Raw genomic sequence first — 22262 nt, forward strand, 5'->3', positions numbered from 1 at the left:
AGATCTACCGAAAATTCTGTAATTTTTACTATAAAGCACAAAGGATTAAAGAACAAAAGAATGCACGCACATAATTTAATTTACGTGAAGAATTTATGTTTTGGGCAATAAAATGGATGTTGCTTTAAATTGAAAACAGACATTTTTATGTGCATACCAGAGGGAAGCGTACAACCATATGTGCGGCATTTAACCGAAGCGACACAAATTGGAAATTCCATTTCAGCAAACTCTTTATTAGGAAAGTTCAGAATACCGAACATTACAAACATATATGTGTGTGTATGTATGAAAGTACAATGCATTTATTTACTTACGTAGACGCAGCGCTTAGATTGGCGAGTTGGTTGTGTGAGCCAGCAAATTTTCAATGCAACATCGCGTTTAAAATTAGAAATGCCCAAAATAAGTGAAGTTAAGTAAGCAGAAGAACAAATACAGGAGCACAAACTCTCTAACAGTAGCAGGAGCATAGTCACGGGGGTGGTGTTGCATTCGTGAATGGGACATTGAGCGCTAGGAAATGCGTCGAAGCAAAGGAAGCTGCGGCAGCCACGTGCACTCGTACACACGCAATGTGCAAGGCGCGTTGTTGTTGTTGCGTTTGTGGCATGTTGCTGCTGTTTAATTAATGGCCTTTGGGCAATGAATCGCATGAAAATTGTCTTCATAAAAATTTCATGTTTGCCGTTGACGTTTATGCGGCTTAATGTCGCTGCAGTGGGATGCTTCACTGGGTGGTGGCTAAATACAAACATATGTTGACTTGTGTGTCCGTGTGCGTGTTTGAGAAGTTTTACACTTCATAAATTCCATTACCAACAACTATGCCTTTGCCACGGAGAAGGAGACGCCATTATAAATCTTTTGCAGCGTCTTAAGAGCATACAACTCACTCGCAGTGCTTCAATAATTCATAAACACATAACATGCAAAATATTTCTGAATAAATATGTATACATATGTATGTGTGTGTTCCTTTGCGTTATTCTTCGTCTGGCTGACATAATAATTTTTGCAAGTGCAAGTGAATTACGCGTGACAGTTCCGGTAGCTTCGGCAATGTATGCATTTAACAAGAAGACTGGAATATTAGTGCCGTGGTTGGATGAATTTACATACATATATTTCAGGTGAAACTATACAGTTTTTATCTTATCTTATAGGTTATTAACAGCTTCGTGGAACAATCAAAGTAACCAACAATCGACCGAATGCTTTACGAAGTCTGTAGAATATGGTTAGATAGACTGAAAACATTACCGAAGCCTTGGAATGTGATTAAATGATAAATACTTTGAAGCTCCTAAGATTACCGGCTTATCCAGATTTCGATATGAATCGATGATTCGCCAGAAAAATAATTAAACGGAACAATAAACAACTTATTTTTTAATGACTTTGAGGTATGAAGCTGATAAGTGTAATAAACTCCTATTTTATCTATCCTAGGACTGTCACCTCGACAACATTTTTCATAGAGATATTGAGAGTCTTTACTATCTCTCTCTGCGATAATTTCGTCCTTAACAAGAATGGTTGAATTATTCGAAAAAAATTCTTCCACAATCCCGTAGGTCTCACTCTTGAACGACTCGTAAAATTTAAAAACTTTTTTAATATCAAAGTTTAGAAATAATTTATTACAATACAACAACATCAAAACCCATATTGCATTTTTCAGTTTAAATTTAGGTATAGCCATCCCCATACACGTCTGATGGCTAAGTTAAAGCTCATCTACCTTGTAAAAATATTAAGGTATGAAATCAACCCGATATTCTATATCAATTTATTTATGTCTGTCTATTTGAGTTTTGTCCATTGTTCGATTCGACACTCTCTAAATTCAGGCGAGCCGAAGACTACAAAGATGATACACCATGAAAGAGTGCTGCAACATGTTAAAAAACGCGTAAAACACTCTGTAATTATCTGCCAAGAGCCGGGGAACTTAGCACAGGGCCTTAACGTTAGCACACCTTTGCAAGAATTCGGACATTTCACCATTGTACGTAAAACATTATTAGGATGACCCGTAATCAGTAAATAACGTTAAGGGCATCATTAAACCGCCCTAAGGGGTCCAAAACCTGAAGGTTAGATTACTTAAAAACCTGTAGCTGGAATTTCAGAAAAATTACTAATACCTGGACAATGTACAAACCAGTCGCTAGTTGTTTAGAGGAAGGTGTAGAGGAATCAACCAAGCACTGCCTCCTTCGATGTCCAGCATTCTCCAGACTAAGGTTACAACACCTCGGTAGACACACCATCGGCGAATCCAGCGATGTGAGTGGAAACGACATTAGTCGACTTAAGAACTTTATAACAGAGTCCAAGCGCATTGTCGAATCATAACGGTATTGACGCTCCATCAGGAGTGTTTGGGTGTCACAAAAGACAATCGCTGCTGGCTAAGTGAGATTCTCTGTAGATGCGGAGGTCTACCACTTGACATAACCTAACCATACAACTACCCAAGTTCGAAATCGACCAATTCTGTTTCTTTGAAACCTTTTCTTATTTTCTTAACATACACATATTTTATGACTAAAAGAAGAGTTGATGTTCATATGCAATTTTCTAAAAAATGATGAACTAATTCCGATGATAAGTTTCGAATTAAAACAAAATATTTGCGCACACCATCTGAAAAACTCTCAGAACAACTAATTTAATGCCACTGAGTCAATCATAATCACACCAGTGACGACCGACCTATATATTATATGATTGCCGTATGAATCATATTCCGTGTGGACATTTCGCTGAGTAGCACGCCTAGCAACGTCGTCCGTCGCTTTTGATGAGCGCGCAAACAAATGTCAGTGCCGGCAAATAAATGAGTATGCATGAGAATATGTGTGTGAAATTCCAAAACCACCCACAATCACTCTCAAGGAAACAAAAAGAAAATAAACAAAATGACGTACCGCAGTGTTGTAGGTCAAGAATTTCGAATGCAAATTGTCAAAATATGGCAAAATGCCCGAATTTCGCCGCCCCAACGAATAATCGCCATAAGCCGCAGCATTTAGGGGTTTTGAGCGCTAGCATTCCACAAAAAATGCCAGCGTTAATGAAAACATTAGATTGAGCAATTGTTACGTATGCGAAGGCCTATACGAAAATAAATCAATTTTTGTTTTTGTTGTAACGCAATGTTGCAACATGCGCCGATTGAAGCAATAATAATCGTTGTATGTGGTGTGTATATGTGGCAGACCACAGACGCCACTTAAACACTCGTTAGCGCAATTGACAAACGAACGCACACACTCACACGAGAGTGTACAACATTTTGACGAGGCAACAGATTTTTTGGAGTGACAATAAATGTCAAATAATGGGCGTCTGTTTTTCGAACAACCAACAAAATAAGATGTCAAACAGTGGTGAGTTGTTGTTTTTTTTTTTACTTTGTCAAACGTCCGCACAACCCGCATCGTTTTGGCATCTTGCAATTGTTGCTGGCCAATGACAATTAAACCATTTGTTGACAATTTATGGTTTGACATGCGGTTTCCAGTTTTCCAACAACACTTTTATTTTTTATTTCTGTAAATTTTTCCTTTGTGTCTCCAATTCTTTTTTTGGTTTTTCTCTTTTTAATGGCAGCGACAATGGCCTTGTGTGTTCTAATTAATTGACTGCCACTGTTGTGCTCGTCGTCTGCCGCCTGCGACTTTTTTCGTGATACATTTAACATTGTGTATTTATGATTCTCAAGCATCGACCAACGCGGTTGCTCATGCAAGTGTTGGAACTCAATGCTGTGAGTGCCTTCTTGTAATCAGAGATGATGTCATGACCAAGAATTTTGTGGGGGAAAGGGCGGAAAATTGCGCGCACAACTTTTTTCTTGTTAATTCGCTGGCGATTAGTCAGTTTTTCTTTATTGCTTTCTAAAGGCATTTACTTTGTTTCTATACTCGTATATTGAAATAAATGAAAAATCGAGTTAGCGAGAGCAAATCCAGCGATTTTTCCAAAATTCTTCAATCAATATAAAATTGAGGCTCTACGTGTAAACAAATAAATGTATTTACTTGCGTACAGTCTTCGAGGAGACCATGTCTAGTAGTGCAGTATTAATAGATTGCTTGGGGAATATTTAAATGTTTATGGTGTCAATATTGCGAGCAGACGTTGAACTTGACAATGGAAGATAATTTCTCTTAGACTCAACTGTGTTCTGTTCTGTGGGGGAGTATTGATCAACTTTATCTTATAATAGATACTTCTATAGATAAAATTCGACTGGATTGGGATCTTTGTTGATGATCTTGAACTTTAATTGCATAAAAATCTGGAACAAATGTCGATTATAAATGGCAAACAATAAGAGAACCCGTATTTTTGTTGAGAAACACAGTATGTAGATCTCAGAGAGTTTTTAAATTCGTATTTCGGAACAGCTATTCAAGTTTTTTACCGCAGTCTTTAGTGTCGACATCAATAAAGGCTCCTTATGAATCTCCAATCTTATCTCTGCGATATTATAATAACTTCAAAAAAATGCTTGGAGTCGAACCACAAGAGATATTGAGAGTCTTTACTATCTCTCAAATGCCCAGACTACGATGTTCGAAAACAATTTTCATTAATTCTGCCATAATTTCGTCCTTAACAAAAATGGTTGAATTATTCGAAAAAAAATTCTTCCACAATCCCATAGGCCTCACTCTTGAACGACTCGTAAAATTTAAAAAACTTTTTTTAATATCAAAAGTTCAGACTTGAAAATTATAGGCTATCCTTAGTCATTATAAACCCAAGTCGTCTAATAAGAAATAATAAAAACCAGTAAAATATTAATAATGGAACCTTTCAGAACTCCGCTCTCAACCTCTTCCTTATTGTCTAGTTATTGTGTCTAACGTTTATAACAAAACCTAGCACTTCGCACACTTCCTGCTCTGTAAGCAGACATACACACATACGTGTATTGTGACCCTACCCATAAATGGTTTTCGGAAAAATCAATGACCGCCGCAACTCAAACTCTCAACTCCTTTCAGTCATTAGGGAATTATTTATTCTGCAGACATGCGATTGAATTGTGAAAAGTGCGCACACGTGGAAAACAGTACGTGAAACCTGGAAACGGCAGTCGTGGCACGAATGGACACCACACACTACCAAACATACTGCATGAGTACATACTTAAGTATGAATGTATATTTTCGATTTTTCGTGGAAATGACTCAACAGTGCGACTGTGGTAGAATTTCATGTCGTTATTGTTTCGACGGGAGTTCCTTTGGTCTGTGACACCTCTTCGGTGGTGCCGACAAAGAAACGCTTGTGTTTTGACTGACATTATTACTTTTTTTATAGAAAACAAGGTTTCAAGCAAGAACCGACGGACGTGGTGGCATGACAAATCGCTGTCAAATACAATATTTGTATGTGAATATGTAGATATCTATATTTTTATGCATGAAATATGCACGCAGGCTTACCTATGTATATATGTTCGACATGTGGTAGAACAAATATCATATGGTTTGTATTTACATACACAAACATATGAAAACATTTATATTTACTTTTTGCTTTGCGAATTTTATGGCCCTACTCGCATGAATCATGCTTGAAGTTAAGCTCCGAACACATTTTGGATGATGTCAAAACAAATAGTCTTATATACATAAGTATAACACCACATATAATGTGGGTGTCATATGAAATTATTCGATCTGATACAAAGTATCGAAAATATTCAAAACCCCTGTATAACATAGACTCTGTCTAAAAGTTTTTGGCAGCTTTATTAACCCAAAAGTGAAGATATTTCCGAGGAGCTCATTCTGTTCCCCCGTAAAGCCTAATCTATAAACCTAAATTCAACGGATTGAAATATGAATATGGAATATACTTTCGTTCATCGTTTCATGTCCAGATTTTTCGATATTTTATTTTAGTGAAAATTAATGTTTCGAAATTTGAAAAACATTTTTGATTCATTTTCGAAATTCGTTTTTTTTTTAATTTTTAGCAGAAAATGAATAAAACTTTTTATGAGAAAATAATCGAAAGCATTTTTAATTCATTTTCGAAACTCCAAAAACATTTTTGATTAATTTTCGAAAATTCGAAATTCATATTTTAACTTTATAGCAGAAAATAAATAAAGAATTTTTCTAGGAAAAAAAATTAACGAAATTTGAAAACAATTTTAAGTTATTTTAGTGAAAATTAATGTTTCGAAATTTGAAAAACATTTTTGATTCATTTTCGAAATTCGTTTTTTAAATTTTTAGCAGAAAATGAATAAAACTTTTTATGAGAAAATAATCGAAAGCATTTTGAATTCATTTTCGAAACTCCTAAAACATTTTTGATTAATTTTCGAAAATTCGAAATTCATATTTTAACTTTATAGCAGAAAATAAATAAAGAATTTTTCTAGGAAAAAAAATTAACGAAATTTGAAAACAATTTTAAGTTATTTTAGTGAAAATTAATTTTTCGAAATTTCAAAAACATTTTTGATTCATTTTCGAAATTCGTTTCTTAAATTTTTAGTAGATAATGAATAAAGAATTTTTAGGAGAAAAATAATCGAAAGCATTTTTAATTCGTTTTCAAAATTCCAAAAACAATTTTGATTCATTTTCGAAAATTCGAAATTCATATTTTAGCAGAAAATAAAAATTTCTAGGAAAAAATTAACGAAGCAATTTTAATTAATTTCGAAAACAATTTTGATTTATTTTCGAAAATTCAAAATTCAGTTTTTAAGAAAAATATTTCGCACACAAAATAATTATCTCGAATGTAGTATAGTTTTACAAAGGTAATATTCCAATATAACTTGCTCCTCTTCAAAAGGAACGTATATAAATAGTGTAAAAGCAGCCAATTGCCATATCAAGTGTCATTAAATAAGGAAGCAGACACGCCCGTCTATTAGCTTAATTCATTGCTTGTCCTTTGTGCAAAATAGTGTAGAACTCGAATTTGTTAATTTTTTTTTGGTTGGAACACCCGGAAAAACCTTACGCAGTTACAGCTGCTTCTTAGGTAATATTATAAACGTTTTTATACTTACAAACATACATATACCCATATAAATGTACATAAACATATTTTATCAATATGCTCCTTATTTACTGATTTTTTGCTATTTTTTCGCTTCCATAACAGTAGCGATAAAAACCAATCAGCAGTTGCCAGACACTTTTTCGCCGAACAACGTATGTAGTCGTCCCCCGCTCCCCTAGCAGACATTCAGAACCGACCATACATTACTTTATTGCATATGTCTGTATTTATGTGATTATGTAGATATTTTACTTGTTTAAATAGTAGAAACACTACACAAACTATTGGTGTGATAAGGCGAATGTGTGACTTGTGACGAATTGGCTTTCTTACTTCACACAAACATACATACATACAGATGTCTACACATATAATACTTGTCATTTATATAGCAAAGGTCTGCAAAGGCATTTCCTTAACAGCAAATTGGAAAAAACTATTTCGCACAAGCACAATAAATATGTACATACATACATACTTACATATATAGGAAGGAATTTCTACTCACATTCTCACACACTTCTCTCCCATACCATGTAAATATGTATTTCATAAACACTAGATTTTTCCAAGCATTGCACTGCTGAAATCACAACTACCCGAGCGGCTTAAAGATTTTAAGGCATTTTCAGAATCAATAGATTTTCCACAACAACAATGCAATCACCACAAAACGATCGGAAGCATTTAACAATATTGCGACGGCGGCGGCGACGGTTAAAATGCACGCACTATTTTATACAATTCAATACTCGTATATATGTATGCATTTAGAATTCTATATGTATGTAGCAGAATTCACCAATAACGTGAAATACACTAGCGCTTTTAGTGGCACACACCGAAAAACAAAAACCGAAAATTATCAACAAACTTCCGTGCACGTCTTTATCGCACCGCAGAATATTGCAAACTCTCCAGCCGCAGTGCCGTAGTAGTCGTCATTAATCTAGCGTTGCTCGGTCTTTGGTTGTTGTTTCACTTTTGTACTTTGCTAAAGGTACGCAAAGCGAAAGCATAAAGGAAAGCGCTGATAATTTTAGTAGTAGTCACCACAGTCACACAAGGAATGCGAGCGATACGGCCTCGCTTGAATCTCTACAAGGCTGGCCGCCGTGAGCGCCGCTATGGCAGCTGCTGTTCACAAATGTACTATTTGCCTTGGTAAACAAAAGCTCAGCTGATTTGTGGGGTTGACAGCTGTCAGAGGGCGCGTTTTTTGGAGATTTTCTTAATGTTTTATGTGCTGGAGAAGAGAGTATGCGCGCGTACGCAATGCGCATGCAGAGAGGGGTGGTGCACACACATTAAAGTGTGTATGGTTTGCGGTGCGCTTTTTAGTAGGTGTTCGTTCTCCGCTTCCATATTAACCTTTGCGCAACAGGAAATTGGAAAGGTGCACGCTTGATGTGCGTATTAGGGAGAGTATATTTTTGGCAGATTCTCATTTTCATCAACACATACATATTTTTTTACCAAAATACATTGGTCGCGTTTGACAGAAATTTTTAAAAATTTTGAATGATATTCACATTCAAATCTGAATAAGCGCAGTAAGTCTGAAATATATTCGCATTAGCTGTCAGATTTGCAATGGGGATGCGAATTTATCATTATATCAAATTACAATAACGTCCACTACAGAACCTTAGAAGCCGAAAATTAAACATAAAATTCATAACAGCAAGATCTCCAATTATAATTTCGAAAACAACTTCGTAAAAATATACCGTTAAATGAAAGGAAGTGGATGTCAGTATAATATAAAAAGAAGTTTAAAATTTGCAAAATCAATATGGCTTATTGTCGGTACGTGAAATAATAATTTTGAATTTTACGCAATGAACAGTTATTTTTCTTAATAAATGATAAATAAGACCAAAAGCTGTGCACTCTTCTTCCAATTTTATCATGTCTATATAAAGTTAGGTTAAGTCGATTTAAGCTAATTTTTAATAAATTAAATGTTTTAACAAATACGAGGTATGTTCAAAAAATAACGGGGATTTTCGAATTTACGATTTTTGAAAAAATATTTTTTCATTCGTCTACATTAATGTTGTCACCTTCAATTCGTCTCAATTCGATATTATGCACTTATGTCAGCGGTTCTTCCAATTTCCGAAACATTTCTAAAAACTCGATTTTTGGGATAGCCTTTAGCTCTTTCAGCATTATCTCGTATGCTTGTAAAACGACGACTGTTTATGGCTGTATTTATTTTTGGAAATAGGAAAAAGTTACACGGCGTCAATTGGAATTTTTAAAATTCCCGTTATTTTTTTAACACATCTCGTATATTCACGACTCAATATTGTGTTTTATCTGGAACTATAACTTATAATCGCAAGTTTCCGATTATTTTGGAATAGTGATAATGGAAAAGCCTACATTTTTACGAGAATTGAAAAAGACAGTGTCAGCTTAAATCGACATAAGCATTTTCAATATTGCTATCACAACTGAAGTAAATGAAAGCATAAAACTAAAGAATTATTTGATTTAAAAGCTTTAGGGTGCAAGCAAAAGTGAATACACTATTTTTACTAAGAAACTATTTTACGAACTAAAACAGTAAAAACACAATACAAAAGTGTGTATATTGTCGCATTGTCAGGCGAAAGAATTTTACAACATCTAGCGTCGTAATCGTGCCATTTTTATATTTATTGTATAATTTTCGCTTAATAAGTCACACAGTTCCTAAAAATTATAGTGTTTTATATGCGCTCAGCAAGAAATACAAATACATACAAAAAAAAACAACAAAACGACGATAAACAGCGACAATGACACACTGACAGAAAACATGATTAATTTTTGAACGCCGCACAACTGTTCTAATCGCTGTTATTTGTTGTTATTGTTTTTTCATTGCTTGTGCACTCATTCCTTTTTCCCAATAAGCAACACAAGAATAACAACAAAAAACTACACTGTTGGTGATAAGAAATGTTAGCAAATTAAGCGAGCGAACGAACGAGTTATGGCAGACTCGTGCTTACAAACAGATTCATACAAATAAACATACAGATGGCACCCACTCACAGCATTGTATGTATGCATGTATGTGCGAGCAAATGTGTTAATTAATAAGCACATCATCATTATTTGTATTTTTGTTTTGACAAACCTTTTCGCTTCCTCCGTTTCCTTTAACACTTTCAGGCGCTGTCTGCCAGCCTGCCTATGTGTGTGTGTGTTGTTGTTGTGCAGAAAATTACTTTCCGTTTCCGCAAATCTTTGAGTTGACAAAAAATTTATATTTTGCAAATCTTTGCAAGAAATATTCAATATTTAATATTTCACTTAATTCGTACACAATTACGTACACACACTGAATTTGTTGTTACTAATTTTAAGAATTTGAAATTGTGCTGCCTTTTATTGGCACACAGCGTGATCACTAGTAAATCCACTTGAGAAATCACAACGAAATCAATTTGCAAGGCAGTTTTATAAAACTCCTTAAAACCGTCTTGAAATCAAACTTTAATTTAAACACCAGTTAAATTTGACGAAACGACCAGGCAGGCGCAAAACTTAAATGCAAAACACCGCAAACGGAGACGAAGACGGAAACCTCGCGACGCACTATCACGTTTAACAATCGCGACGACGAGTGCATTTGTTATATTCAAACGCAAATTCAAAGATCAACATGAGGCCGCGTCGCTGCTGCGGCAAGTCTAGGCAGCGGCAATGTTGTCAACACGCACAAAAATCCCCAATGCGAATATTTGAGGGAATTGTTGGGGAGTGCAATAGGCAGTGCGGGTATTTGCTTAAATTAAATGTGTTTATAAGAATATTTTTTAAGATGATGATATTCAAAAACAACAACAATTTATTTAAGTTATTGTGCACCAAAATATGCTGGGAATATATTTATATAAATTAGACTAACATATTGAATTGTTTACTAGTGGCAGCATTGAGTTTTCAGGCAACAGCTGATCGCATGTATTTTTAGCATTGCCTGTCAAATGTTTGTTTTCGTTAATATTTGTGTTAGCTTTAACATAGTATTATTATCATGCAATTAAATTCGTTAGCTTTTATACGAAATTCTTGTGCTTTTTTAAATTTTAATGCAAAGAATATAACTTCCTCCTAGAAGTATGACACCAATTTTCTTATAACCATACAGAATTTATCGATATGTACAGACCAGACTTCATAAACGCATTCCAATCAGTGTGGCAACTTGCAGCTTACAGTTTTAATACCACTGAGTGTGGGCAATAACTTTTGGTACCCTGTTTCAAGTTCACACATTTATTCGGCATTAACAAAAAGAGTGGTTAAAAGCGAGGCGAGTGTCTTCAAAGGATTCTAATTTGAAAATTAATATTCCAACTAATATAAAATAACCATAAAACAAACTACAAAATGTCTTTCGAAGAGGTGAGTTATTTAAATTAAAACGAAAGCACTAAATACAAGGCTATCATTCCACAGTTACTACAAGACGCAGGCGAGTTAAGCAGATTTCTTGGCGAGGCTACACGTCCAAGAGTGCGAAATGTGTTATTACAAGCCAAAGCCGAGGTTGAGAAGGAAATTGTCAATTTAGAGATGAAAGAGCGCATTGCAGCCGAAAGAAAAGCAGCCGCTGCAACACCAAGAAGGTAATCAATTTTGTTATAAGCTTCTAGAAACATCTACACGCGCGATACCAGGTGTTCTGCTAGAACACTGCGCAGTGAAAGTGTACACATATGTTATTTATCACCTATTACATGCACCCACAGGTATTTAGTGGAATTGAATGAGTATGCATGGGATCAAAGTGACAAGTTTGTCAAGTTGTTCGTCACATTGGAAGGTGTCCAAAACATTGACGAATCGAATGTTGTCGCCACTTTCAATGAAAATTCAATGGTATTGCACGTTAGCGATTTGAATGGCAAAGATTACGGTTTGACGATCAACAACTTACTCGACAGCATCAATGTGGAGAAGAGTTATCGTAAAGTGAAACAAGGCATGGTCGCGATTTATTTGAAGAAATTGAATGAAGGCAAACACTGGGATCACCTAACCACCATACAAAAGCGACTGAAGCAGAAATTAGATGACGATTTGAAAGGCTCTGATGACGGCAATCCAGAGAATGCGCTTGTAAATATAATGAAGAAGATGTACAACAGCGGTGATTCGAAAACTAAGCAAATGATCGCCAAAGCGTGGACTGAAGGCCAACAAAAGGCACACCTTGGCCAAGGGCCGGAAATGTAGTGTAAAACAGTTTGAAGCATATAGTTACACCGCGCATCAATTTTTTGTTTCTTATTAAACAGTTTACAGTTACTTCGAATACGAAACAATACATTCTATTTTGCGATATTTTGTAGTACATACTAATATACAATTATTTTTATTATTTTTTTGTAATAATTTAAGTAAAAATACATAGTAACGGATATTCCAAAGTAAAAATTGTCAGTTGGTTTTATTGTTGCGTGGATTTGTGGTAAGATTTTTGAAAGTGTCAATTGTTTATTGTTTAAATTCTTGTTTTAAAAAAACATTTCGGGCAAAGTGATAATGATTGTATATAAATTTAAGCTAGAGCAAAATAAAATTATTTTTTAGTTACAAACTATTATTCTGAAACTGTGACTACATAATTAAACACATTGAATTCCAATACAAGGAAACATTTTCATATATCTTTATTTTTATAAGTATGTATGGAATGTTTATAACAATAGTTGTATGTATGTATGTATGTATCATTTGCTTCTTAACAAAATACAAATATTCATTCGATCATTAAACAATCCGGTATATGTATGTTATTGTTATTGGTGTATTTGTTGTAGTGGCCTCGTTAATTCAACTATCCCCTCAGTATGCTTAAAAAATACCTAATCTATAACCAATTGCATTATTTCAATGTTCATTCTGTTAAAAACCGTACATTCAGGCACAACACTGCATGGTAAAAAGTTTTTTTTAGGTATTTGTTCGCTATGGATGTACACATGTATGTATGTATGTTTGTATGAAAGTGCTGCTTAGTATTTATCATTTTATGTTGAACATACTACTTGGGTTTGTACATACAATTACATATGTACATAAATCTTCGTGCAACTGCTTAACTGTGTGCATTATTATTACAATCATCATATATTTATATATACGTGTGTATGGATTTATTTATTTTTTATGTGTAATACATTTGTAATGCTTTCAATGCATTTGCTTGGCTTATAAAACTATATGCTTGTATGTAATCATGTATTTAGCATTATACTATATGTATATATGTTTATATGTTTTACACCTTGTTGTTTGTTAAAAATGAAGTATGCGCAAATAACTACGTAATTACAGCTATAACTAACCTCAAAAAAATAAATATCAGTGCTTATGTTTATTAATAAACTAAATAAAAATTAATCAGCAATTGTTCGAGTGCATTTGCCTGGCGAGCGGACAGCTTTTAAATGATTTTTTATCAATTATTGATTATTTAAAAGTTGCTTTTACAACAAACAGAAAATTCAAACGTGTTTATTTATGTAAAAAGTAATTAAAAATAAATAATAAATAAAAAAATTTAAGGGAAATCATGAACGCATTTAGAAGAGTGTAGGAGAAAATATAAATAAACAACTTTATTAATAATTAAAAATTACAAAATAAAAACAAAATTAAACTAAAAAAATATGTATTTTTTTATTTAAATGCTGTGTGAAATAAACGAAAATTAAAATAGTTTAATTTTTAAATACAAAAAATAATAAAAATAAAATAAATAATGATAAAGCTGGTCGATTCAAACAATTAATGTTTCTGGTAAAACTTATAAAAAAAAAATAAAATCATATTTTTTATTTATATGCTGTCTGAAATAAACAAAAATTAAAAAAGTTAAATTTTTTAAATTAAAAAAATATTAAAAATTAAAATAGTTCCATTTTTCAAATAAAAAAAAATATTAAAAATTAAAATAGTTCCATTCTTTAAATTAAATAAAAAAATATTAAAGAATAAAAAAATAAATATGTACTCCTAAAGCCGATCGAGACAAATGTGCATTGTTTCTAGTAAATGGCTGCAATTATCGCAAAATTAATAAATTTATATTAATTTTCATACAAACATGCATTTATATAGGTTATGTTCTTTTATATTAATAAATAATTTCATACAAGTTAGCATTTTGCATAATTTCAACGCTTCTTCGTTACATACATACGATTATGTAAGTTCAGTATTTCTCAGCACATATGTATATATATTTTTTTGATAATACATATAGTTTTTATAACAATTAATGCTTAACACTAAATATAAGCCTTTATACTCTTGTTCGGTTTAATACATATTATGCTGTGTATGTTTTATAACTAATACTTTCACTAAACAAATTGTTTGTTTTTCAAATACAATTATTTATTATATGTGTATGTGCTAGAAGCTTACAATGTTGCTGCAACATTTACGATATTTCTCAACGATTTGTTTGACACAACAAGTTGGACATGTGCATGTAATTCATATTATATATATATATATATACATACATATTCTCTCCAGTGTGTGTGTGTCCACCATTAATTGCACTTTAAGGCTTACATATTTCTCACTGTTTAACGTTGCATAATTACTGTTTGTATTTTGTGGCTACTTGCTACTATCTATTGTGTGTATGTATGTATGTATTTTGTAACATACTTTTGATATATTTTATAATATTTTTTTTTCAAGTTAACAATTTACTTTTATTAATGAGTTCAGCTAAATTATTGTTTTAAAATATAATACCGTATACATTTTGTTCTGTCTCTAGCAGCCAATATGTTGAATGTTGCTTGTTTTAGCCTCGAATTTGCAATTTTCTTTGCTTTCTATGAAAAACTGTTGATATTTTTTGATTTCTATTTCTCCTAAGTGTCGAAAGAAAAACTCGGACGGATGTCTGCACATATCTATTGCACAGTTGAAGTTAATAAAAAATATAAAGGAACTTATTTGGAATATATTTCAGTGCGTTTACAAAAACTAATGATTTCAAAAATACTGGGAAGATGTAACTACAGGCAGCGCAGCTGTCTTGCGGCTTTGCATGTTATTAGAAAATTAAAAAAAAAATTGAAAATTAATGAATATGAAATTTGAAAATTAAAGTTCACGAATGCAATCGAAGTTTTTGTAGTCTTATATCATTTTATATGCCATATACGAAATTTCAAATTAAAAAAAAAAAAATTTTAGACTTTGCAATTAAAAATAAATTATTTTCTGCAAATGCTGCCAATTTTAATAAAATTAATTTCATTTTATCAGCTCAACAAACTGACCCCTTTGCTTTGCTTGTTTCTTCTGAATGCAGACTTCTCGCAACGAAAATATGAAAAATTCTACAAAAAAAAGCATTCCACTTAAACTAAAATTTAATAGACTTCAAAATCATAGCTTTCTAAACTTATACAAATAGCAAAATATATATGTATGTGTATCTATAAATAGCTGTTACGTGCTAGAGTCTTCTAATGTCTTAATATTTTGTTCAAGCTATTCTTTCACATGCCTCCTTACAATTTCATTTAATTAATGTAGACTTTAGTTTTAAACATAAAATAAATACATATGTATGTATGTATGTATGTAGCTGCTTATGTGCGGCGAGAAAGTAAATATTTTGTGCGTACTAAATGCTATATTATGTATGTATGTGTATATAAAAATGGAAGCTGCTTTTTTCGCCATTTAATGACATTCAAAGAATTTTTTTTCAAGTATATTACTTGTTTAATTAATAATTAAATGTGGATATGTGTATACCAAATGTGTAAAGCAAAAAAATTAACTGGAATGGTTGGTCCAACAGCAGAAGTTTTTTTTTCATAATACAGGGCAATACTTAAAAATAAAATTAGTTTGTAATTTTAACTAACATCCCTGCAAATACTGTGTATCTCTACTTCTGCATAGACATTGTTATACCTTCAACTTAAAATATTAGGCTTACAATACTTTTGTTATTAACTATAATGTGCCATTTTGCATAACATTGATCAGAACTTGAACACTTTTTGCACGCATGTGATTTCATTTCCATATACTTCTTTATATACTCATTGATTTTAATTACTGTCTTATTATATGTGATTAACACGTAAGGATACTGTTTTTGTATATATGTATGTATGTATGCCTGCAACAGTATATATTATATAATGCGCATAATTTGTTCTCTTAACTTTGATCTCAGTTTGATATACTATATATGAGCTTACTTGTCACACCAGTCACCCTGCACTGCTGCTGCGTTCATCGCGTAAAGGCACTAAGAAAGTGTGCGCCACCCATATCGAATTGCTGGTCATAACCCTCATCGGCCGTATTTGCTGGTGGCACCAAATTACCGGCACCTATGGCACTCGCCGCTTTCAACTGATCCATATCCACCATCATGGGTGGCTTATCGCCAGGCTTCCAACGTCGATGTATGCCCATCGATTTGAGTTTCTGACACACCGAAGATGGCGAAATGGGGAAGCCTTTCTCGGCCAGGCGTGCAGACACCTTCCAATACTGTATGTTGCTGTCTTCGCGTATGAGTTCGAGTATCTCACGTGTGATCTCCTTGTCGCGTTGCTCACGCTCGGCTGCCTTGAGGCGACGACGTGGATGTACGAATTTCACTGGGCCGTTGGCCGGGGCGGTGGTGCTAGTGGCCGGCTGCTCGTATTGTGGTGGCGACGTGGATGCTTGTGATGTGGCGTAATGTGTACCCTCAAGTAATTGTTGTTGTTGTTGTAGCGCTAGCTGTTGTTGTTCCTGCAGTTGCTGTTGTTGCTGCTGTTGTAGCTGTTGCTTTTGCAATTGTTGTTGTGCTTTCAATTGCTGCTGCCGTTGCAGTAAACGCAAGCGCTCTTGTTGTTGTTGCTGGAAACGCTTTTGCTGCTGTTGTTGTTGGTGTTGCTGTTGCAGCTGTAGCTGTTCCTGTCGGTACTGCTCCTGTTGCAGCTGCTGTTGCAATAGCAGCTGATGTGCCATCTGTGACTCAACAACACTCTCCGCAACTGCACCACCGGCCGCCGCTTCACCACAAACACTCGAGCCATTTGAGGCGCAACGTCCGTCTCGCTTGTTGCGATATGACAACGGTAAACCTTTGACAATTGCATCTCGCACCTTCCAAGCGGTCATTTGTGAGACATTCAGGGCGCGTGCTATTTCCATGGTGGATGCATTCTGTGCGACCAGCGTCTTAGCCATCGCATATTTCTCGTCATCGATGAAAACATTCGGCTTACGCGGTTTCTTTGTCTGACCTGGTGTGGCAGGCGTTGGAGTCTCCCTGGATTGTAGAGAATTGTCGGTCTTTAGTTGATGTTGGTGTAATATAACGGGTAGTTTACTTACTTGCTTGTTGCTTCGTTGTTTTGTGCACCTTGCGGTGTCCGTATTGATAGATTCACTGGGAGTTGGTGACTGAATGGCAAAGAAAATGATAATGTAAAACCTGAAATCTTTTCTCAGTTAACCCAAAAAAAGTTAAATACTTACACAGTGGCGGACGGAAACTGATTGATCACTGACTGGGTAATGCTTTCTTTTCCATGCAACGACAACTGTTGACGGAGCCCATTTATGTCCTTTGGTGTTATAAGGCCCTTTGCAACAGCACCTGCTATTAACGGTTGTGGTAGAGTTGCATTTGTTTGTATTTGTTTTTGTTGTGGATTTTGAATATGCTGCTCCAACTGATAGTTTTGTTCTAGTTCATGTTGTTGTATTTGTAATTTTTGTGCTTGATTTTGTTGCGTACTTTGAGCGTCATCACTTTTTTCTACAGAATTATCAGTCTCTTCATCGTCATTCCCATTTTCGACGGCGCCATTTTTGTTGTCTTCTTCCTCCTCGTCGTCATCATCATCATCATCGTCATCATCATCGTCGTCGTCGTCATCATCCGAATCATCGGAATCACTATCAGAATCGTCATCGTTGTCTTTATCGCTGTCTGATTTGCTCGCATTGTTAACATGTTGCTGCTGCTGTTGCTGCTGTAGCTGCAACAGCTTTTGTTCCATTAGTTTAGCAGCCAAAGCCGACTCCTCAACGGTCTGCAACTGTTGCTGATCGGCTGCTGTTGCATACTGCTCGTGTTGCAACTGCTCGCGCGGCACTTCCAACGTTCTAGCATGTGCTTCATTACTTCCCACCTGCTCGGCTTCAGCTGCTGCTTCGTTTTCACGATTGCAATCCACCTCGCCGCCACCTTCCCCCTCCTCGGACTCGTCATCGCTTTCTGACTTCTCCTGCTTCACCATGCGTTGCATTTGCGCGTACTGTTCTAACGGTTGTGCGACGGGATATAAACGCGGTAGCTGCTCAGTGCTGTCGGCAACCATCGGCTGAACTGCCGTTTCGTCGCACTCCTCGCCATTGGTGTCGACGACACGTTCATGTAAGCTCACGCCGTTCACAAGACTCTTGCGCAGACGCCAGGCGAAGGTGCGCGAAATATTCAATTCGTTGGCTATAACGGTAGTGGTGGCTTCGCGTAGTATGAGCTGTTTCGCGAGCGCAATCTTCTTCGAATCCAATTTGATGCGAGTGCGTCCTTTGCGCTTATTGGTGGCCATGTGAAGTCTAGAGGACAGAATTTGCGGTTATATTGCTTGTAGGTATTTATGTATAAATGTTTGTAAAACTTACTTTCTGTTATGCAGATAGAGCGCATTCTCGGGTTTACGTATGCCAACGCGCTTCGGAAAGTTGTTGTACTCCACGATGTTCTGTTTGAGCAGCTGCTGCAAAGGCCTGCAAAGACATTAACAAAATTATAATATTTTTCCTTCCATTCTAAAAAAGGAGACCATTTTACTCACATTTTCGCCGCCCGCGACGGACAACCTGTGCGTTTGTGCCAGCCCAAATGATGTCCGGTGGGGAATAACACATGGCAATCGGAGCACTGCATCGGACGCCTAAAAAAAAAAGTTTAAATATTATTCTTCGAAATTTCTTCCAACAGTCTCCAACAACAATACTTACGTTTGATTGCGTCGCTTCTTGACGCAACGTCCGCGTCGCACATGCTTCTCGAGGAAACGCTTGTAGAAATATGTCTTCTTGCAATTCGTGCACTCATAAACGGGCCCTTGTGTGCCGTGTACGCTCTGCATGTGCGCCTTGAGTATCTGTTTCATTTCGAATATCTGAAAGCAATCCGGACACTGATAGCCGCGCAACGTCGTCTGTTCGACGCCACCGTAAGCAGGTATGTTGCTGTTGTGGTTAGTGCCACCGACAGCCGCTACGTCATCGTTGGGTGTTAAGAGTTCCACTTCGGGCATAAGCGGTAGTGGATCCTCCTCATCATCATCGTCCGCGCCGACGTCTGAGTTCGCGCCACTATTACCAGCGCCGGCGCTCTTTTGCGTACCGTTAATCTTACTCAGCTGCTGTTGCATGTACTCGTGCATTAGTCGTATGGAATGAAAGTCGAACGGTTGTTTGCCGTACGGAAACTTTATTTCACCGTCGTCTTCCTCAATCATGCCGCCATTCGAGTGCGCACTGGCGCTGATATGCGTTTGTTCGTGTGCGCCCTCACCGTCGCTGCCGCCGTAGCTCTCCATGGCGGCCACTTCGGGCACCTGATCGGTGGAGTCGACTTCCGGTTGCGCGGACGAGGCATTGCTGCCGGCCGACGTGCGACTCTCGAACTTCTGTATGAGTAATTGTTGGCGAAAGAAATTGTCAGCATCTTCGCACTTCTTCTTGAAGAGACACGCGGATATAGCATTTTTGGCACATGTCACACACACCTGTTGCGGCAGGGTATCGCCTTTTTCGATCTGCAATGAGAGAACATATGAAATTGGGGTTTAGGAAAGGTGAATCAAATAGTAACTTAAACTGAAATATATAAATCATAAATCTATCTCTGGATAAAAAGTGTTTCCAAATAAGTATTTGAAAACTCTTTTGCATTAAATTGTTAAACAAAATCATTAAAAAGGAAGCTCGCCACATAGAAAGTAGATTTCAATAGTCAAAACTTGAAAATATTTATGTATCTGTGAGTATATGTAGGAATGTCTGTTCAACAACATAAAATAATGACCTTGAGCTCATGAAAATGTAATGCAAAGAAGTCACAAATTTAGCCTTAACCAGCTGTTTACACCAATTTCATAAATTATCGGTAGCTTACTAACATAGGAGCTAATTAGCATAGCATAGCAAGTTCTACTTTTGATTTAATGCGATTATTTGTTAATGTACTATATATTTATGTACATACAATGTATTTGTTCTAAACAAAAAAAAACAAAGCTGTTCAAAGACGAGTTCGCTTTAACGAGCACTGGCACAAAAAAAATTGCCCCACTGATTGTCGCGTTTTTCTATGATTTCGTTAAATGAAGCTCATTTCGCACAGTCAAATTAATTTAGTACATTAAGATTATAATTGAAAAACCAGTTTTTTGCCTTTCGTACAGCCGGCTACTCGATTAACGCTCAGCTGTAACACATTTTTGTTTTTGTTGTTCATAAGTAGTTGATAAGATTTAGTAGCTGATTGCTATTTTATCCATAAACACAATCAAATTTCCATCGTAAACAACTACTTGCAGAGCTGTCTTCCAATTACTCGACTTGTAAGCGTTTAAAAATTAATGTAGTAAAATAAGATTTTTCTTTTGTATGGTAAATCGATCTAAATCAGCGTTTTAATCGAGTAAAGGCCGGTTAATTGAATTAAATCCAATGCGAAAAGGCTATTAGACTTCAATTTTCACATGTCAATGGAAAAAATTTAATTTACTGAAATTTATGCACAGATTTTTAAAGGTTAGGTTAAGTGGCTGTCAAACGACGCACCTAGGCCTTTGGGATGCCCATTGTGATACCACTGGGACTGAGATCCCTCACACTAGCGAGTCATCATCGAACCACGCTGTGGTCCTGATAAAGTGAAAAAGTTCACACAATTTAACATGAGCAACTTCGCCCACATCCTCGAGAAAACCGCGTCCAATAGTTGCGATTCTTTTTCTGTACAGAGCCTTGCATTCACAAAGAAGGTGTGTAATCGTTTCTTCTTCTTCTTCTTGGAAGCTCCTGCAGTAATCATTGAAAGGTAGACCCAGTTTGCTGGCGTGTCTCCCAATCAGATGTTTCATTCCTTTTAAATTTCAATAACCGACAAGTACGGCTCTTATTCCACTCTGGCCACGTTTGTCTGCTTACGGAGCAAGTCGTTACTTGTTTCCATTGTGATTCAGCCGTATCTACTGCATGTTTATCGATTAAGTATTTGCAGGTTGCCAGAGGTATTTAGATTACCTCTTTATCGGCCTCCAGCTGCAGTGTGATGCCCAATCTGGCTAGTTCATCTGCCACACAGTTCCCAGGGATGTCACTATGCCCTGGGACCCATTGCAGGTGTATCGTGAAATATGGCGTGATTGTCAATAATAAATCCAAGCCTTCTTTCACTATCTTAGAAGATATTCTATGAGACTTTAATGATTTTAAGGCCGCTTGACTATCCGAGAATATGAATATTTGTCTAGTCGCTAACACTCTTTTTGACAGAACGAGAAGGCTTTCTTTAATTGCAGTGATTTCTGCTTGGAACACACTGCAATGAACCGGTAGCCGGAAGGCGATTCTGGTAACTAGTTTTTCTGAGAATACCCCACCTCCAACTCGTTTGTCTAGTTTTGACCCCACCGTGTAGATACTTATCACTGAATCTTTGTCCACTTTTTTAAACTTTTTAAAGGTTAGGTCTAAATAAAAAATTAGCAGCTTATGAAGTGAAAGACCTCAAAAAATTTGCACGTGATCATATCGACAATTCCGAACCTCCTAGCAATCCGAACAAAAAAAAAAAACTATAAAATATTATTAATAGTAACTTCGCTATGGTTGGAACTACAGAAAAGTTGACACAATTTTTTTCACAAATAGAGACTACAAGAAAAAAACTCAATTTTTATATCAAAATTGTTCAAATTGTTTTAAAATAGTAAAGATGAAAATTTAGGGATTAAGCTAGTTCCAATGATAAAAACGTCTATAAATTCTCAGGTTACTACCTCATATGTATGGCATGCTATATTTTTTGAAACTAACCCATTGCCGGTTTATACTCAATAGATGCTTGACTTAATTACGTAATTTCAATTGTTTAACTTATACACACATACACACACAAATAG

General features: G+C 35.6%; 3 protein-coding genes across 5 annotated transcripts in view; 1 reads left to right on the forward strand and 2 right to left on the reverse strand.

Moving 5' to 3' along the window:
• The window catches only part of Gas2l1_1 (GAS2-like protein pickled eggs), a 126834-nt gene extending 116144 nt beyond the window's left edge, over positions 1-10690 (reverse strand). The window contains exon 1 of one of the 3 annotated variants that reach the window (XM_011183414.3): positions 10187-10690. The gene's annotated coding sequence lies outside the window, so the exon portion shown is untranslated. Of the gene's footprint in view, positions 1-7535; positions 8506-10186 lie in introns of those variants that run through there. The other 2 variants (XM_029039960.2, XM_029039961.2) reach the window with 2 other exon arrangements.
• Positions 10691-11282: 592 nt separating this feature from the next.
• LOC105211792 (calcyclin-binding protein) lies at positions 11283-12495 on the forward strand. Its single transcript, XM_011183417.3, has 3 exons — positions 11283-11460; positions 11515-11684; positions 11808-12495. The coding sequence occupies exons 1-3, from the start codon at positions 11446-11448 to the stop codon at positions 12292-12294; spliced, it is 672 nt and encodes a 223-aa protein (XP_011181719.2). The 5' UTR covers positions 11283-11445; the 3' UTR covers positions 12295-12495.
• Positions 12496-13202: 707 nt separating this feature from the next.
• Positions 13203-22262, reverse strand: part of LOC105211794 (uncharacterized protein DDB_G0290301) — a 28693-nt gene continuing 19633 nt past the window's right edge. The window contains exons 3-8 of the mRNA XM_011183418.3: positions 19081-19886; positions 18915-19013; positions 18742-18846; positions 17587-18675; positions 17443-17511; positions 13203-17377 (exon numbers count right to left, since the gene is read on the reverse strand). Of these exons, the coding sequence (XP_011181720.2) occupies positions 16345-17377; positions 17443-17511; positions 17587-18675; positions 18742-18846; positions 18915-19013; positions 19081-19886 (3201 nt within the window). The 3' untranslated portion in view covers positions 13203-16344. The remainder of the gene's footprint in view (positions 17378-17442; positions 17512-17586; positions 18676-18741; positions 18847-18914; positions 19014-19080; positions 19887-22262) is intronic.

The sequence above is a fragment of the Zeugodacus cucurbitae genome, chromosome 5 (assembly GCF_028554725.1).
Source record: "Zeugodacus cucurbitae isolate PBARC_wt_2022May chromosome 5, idZeuCucr1.2, whole genome shotgun sequence".
Lineage (NCBI taxonomy): Eukaryota > Metazoa > Arthropoda > Insecta > Diptera > Tephritidae > Zeugodacus > Zeugodacus cucurbitae.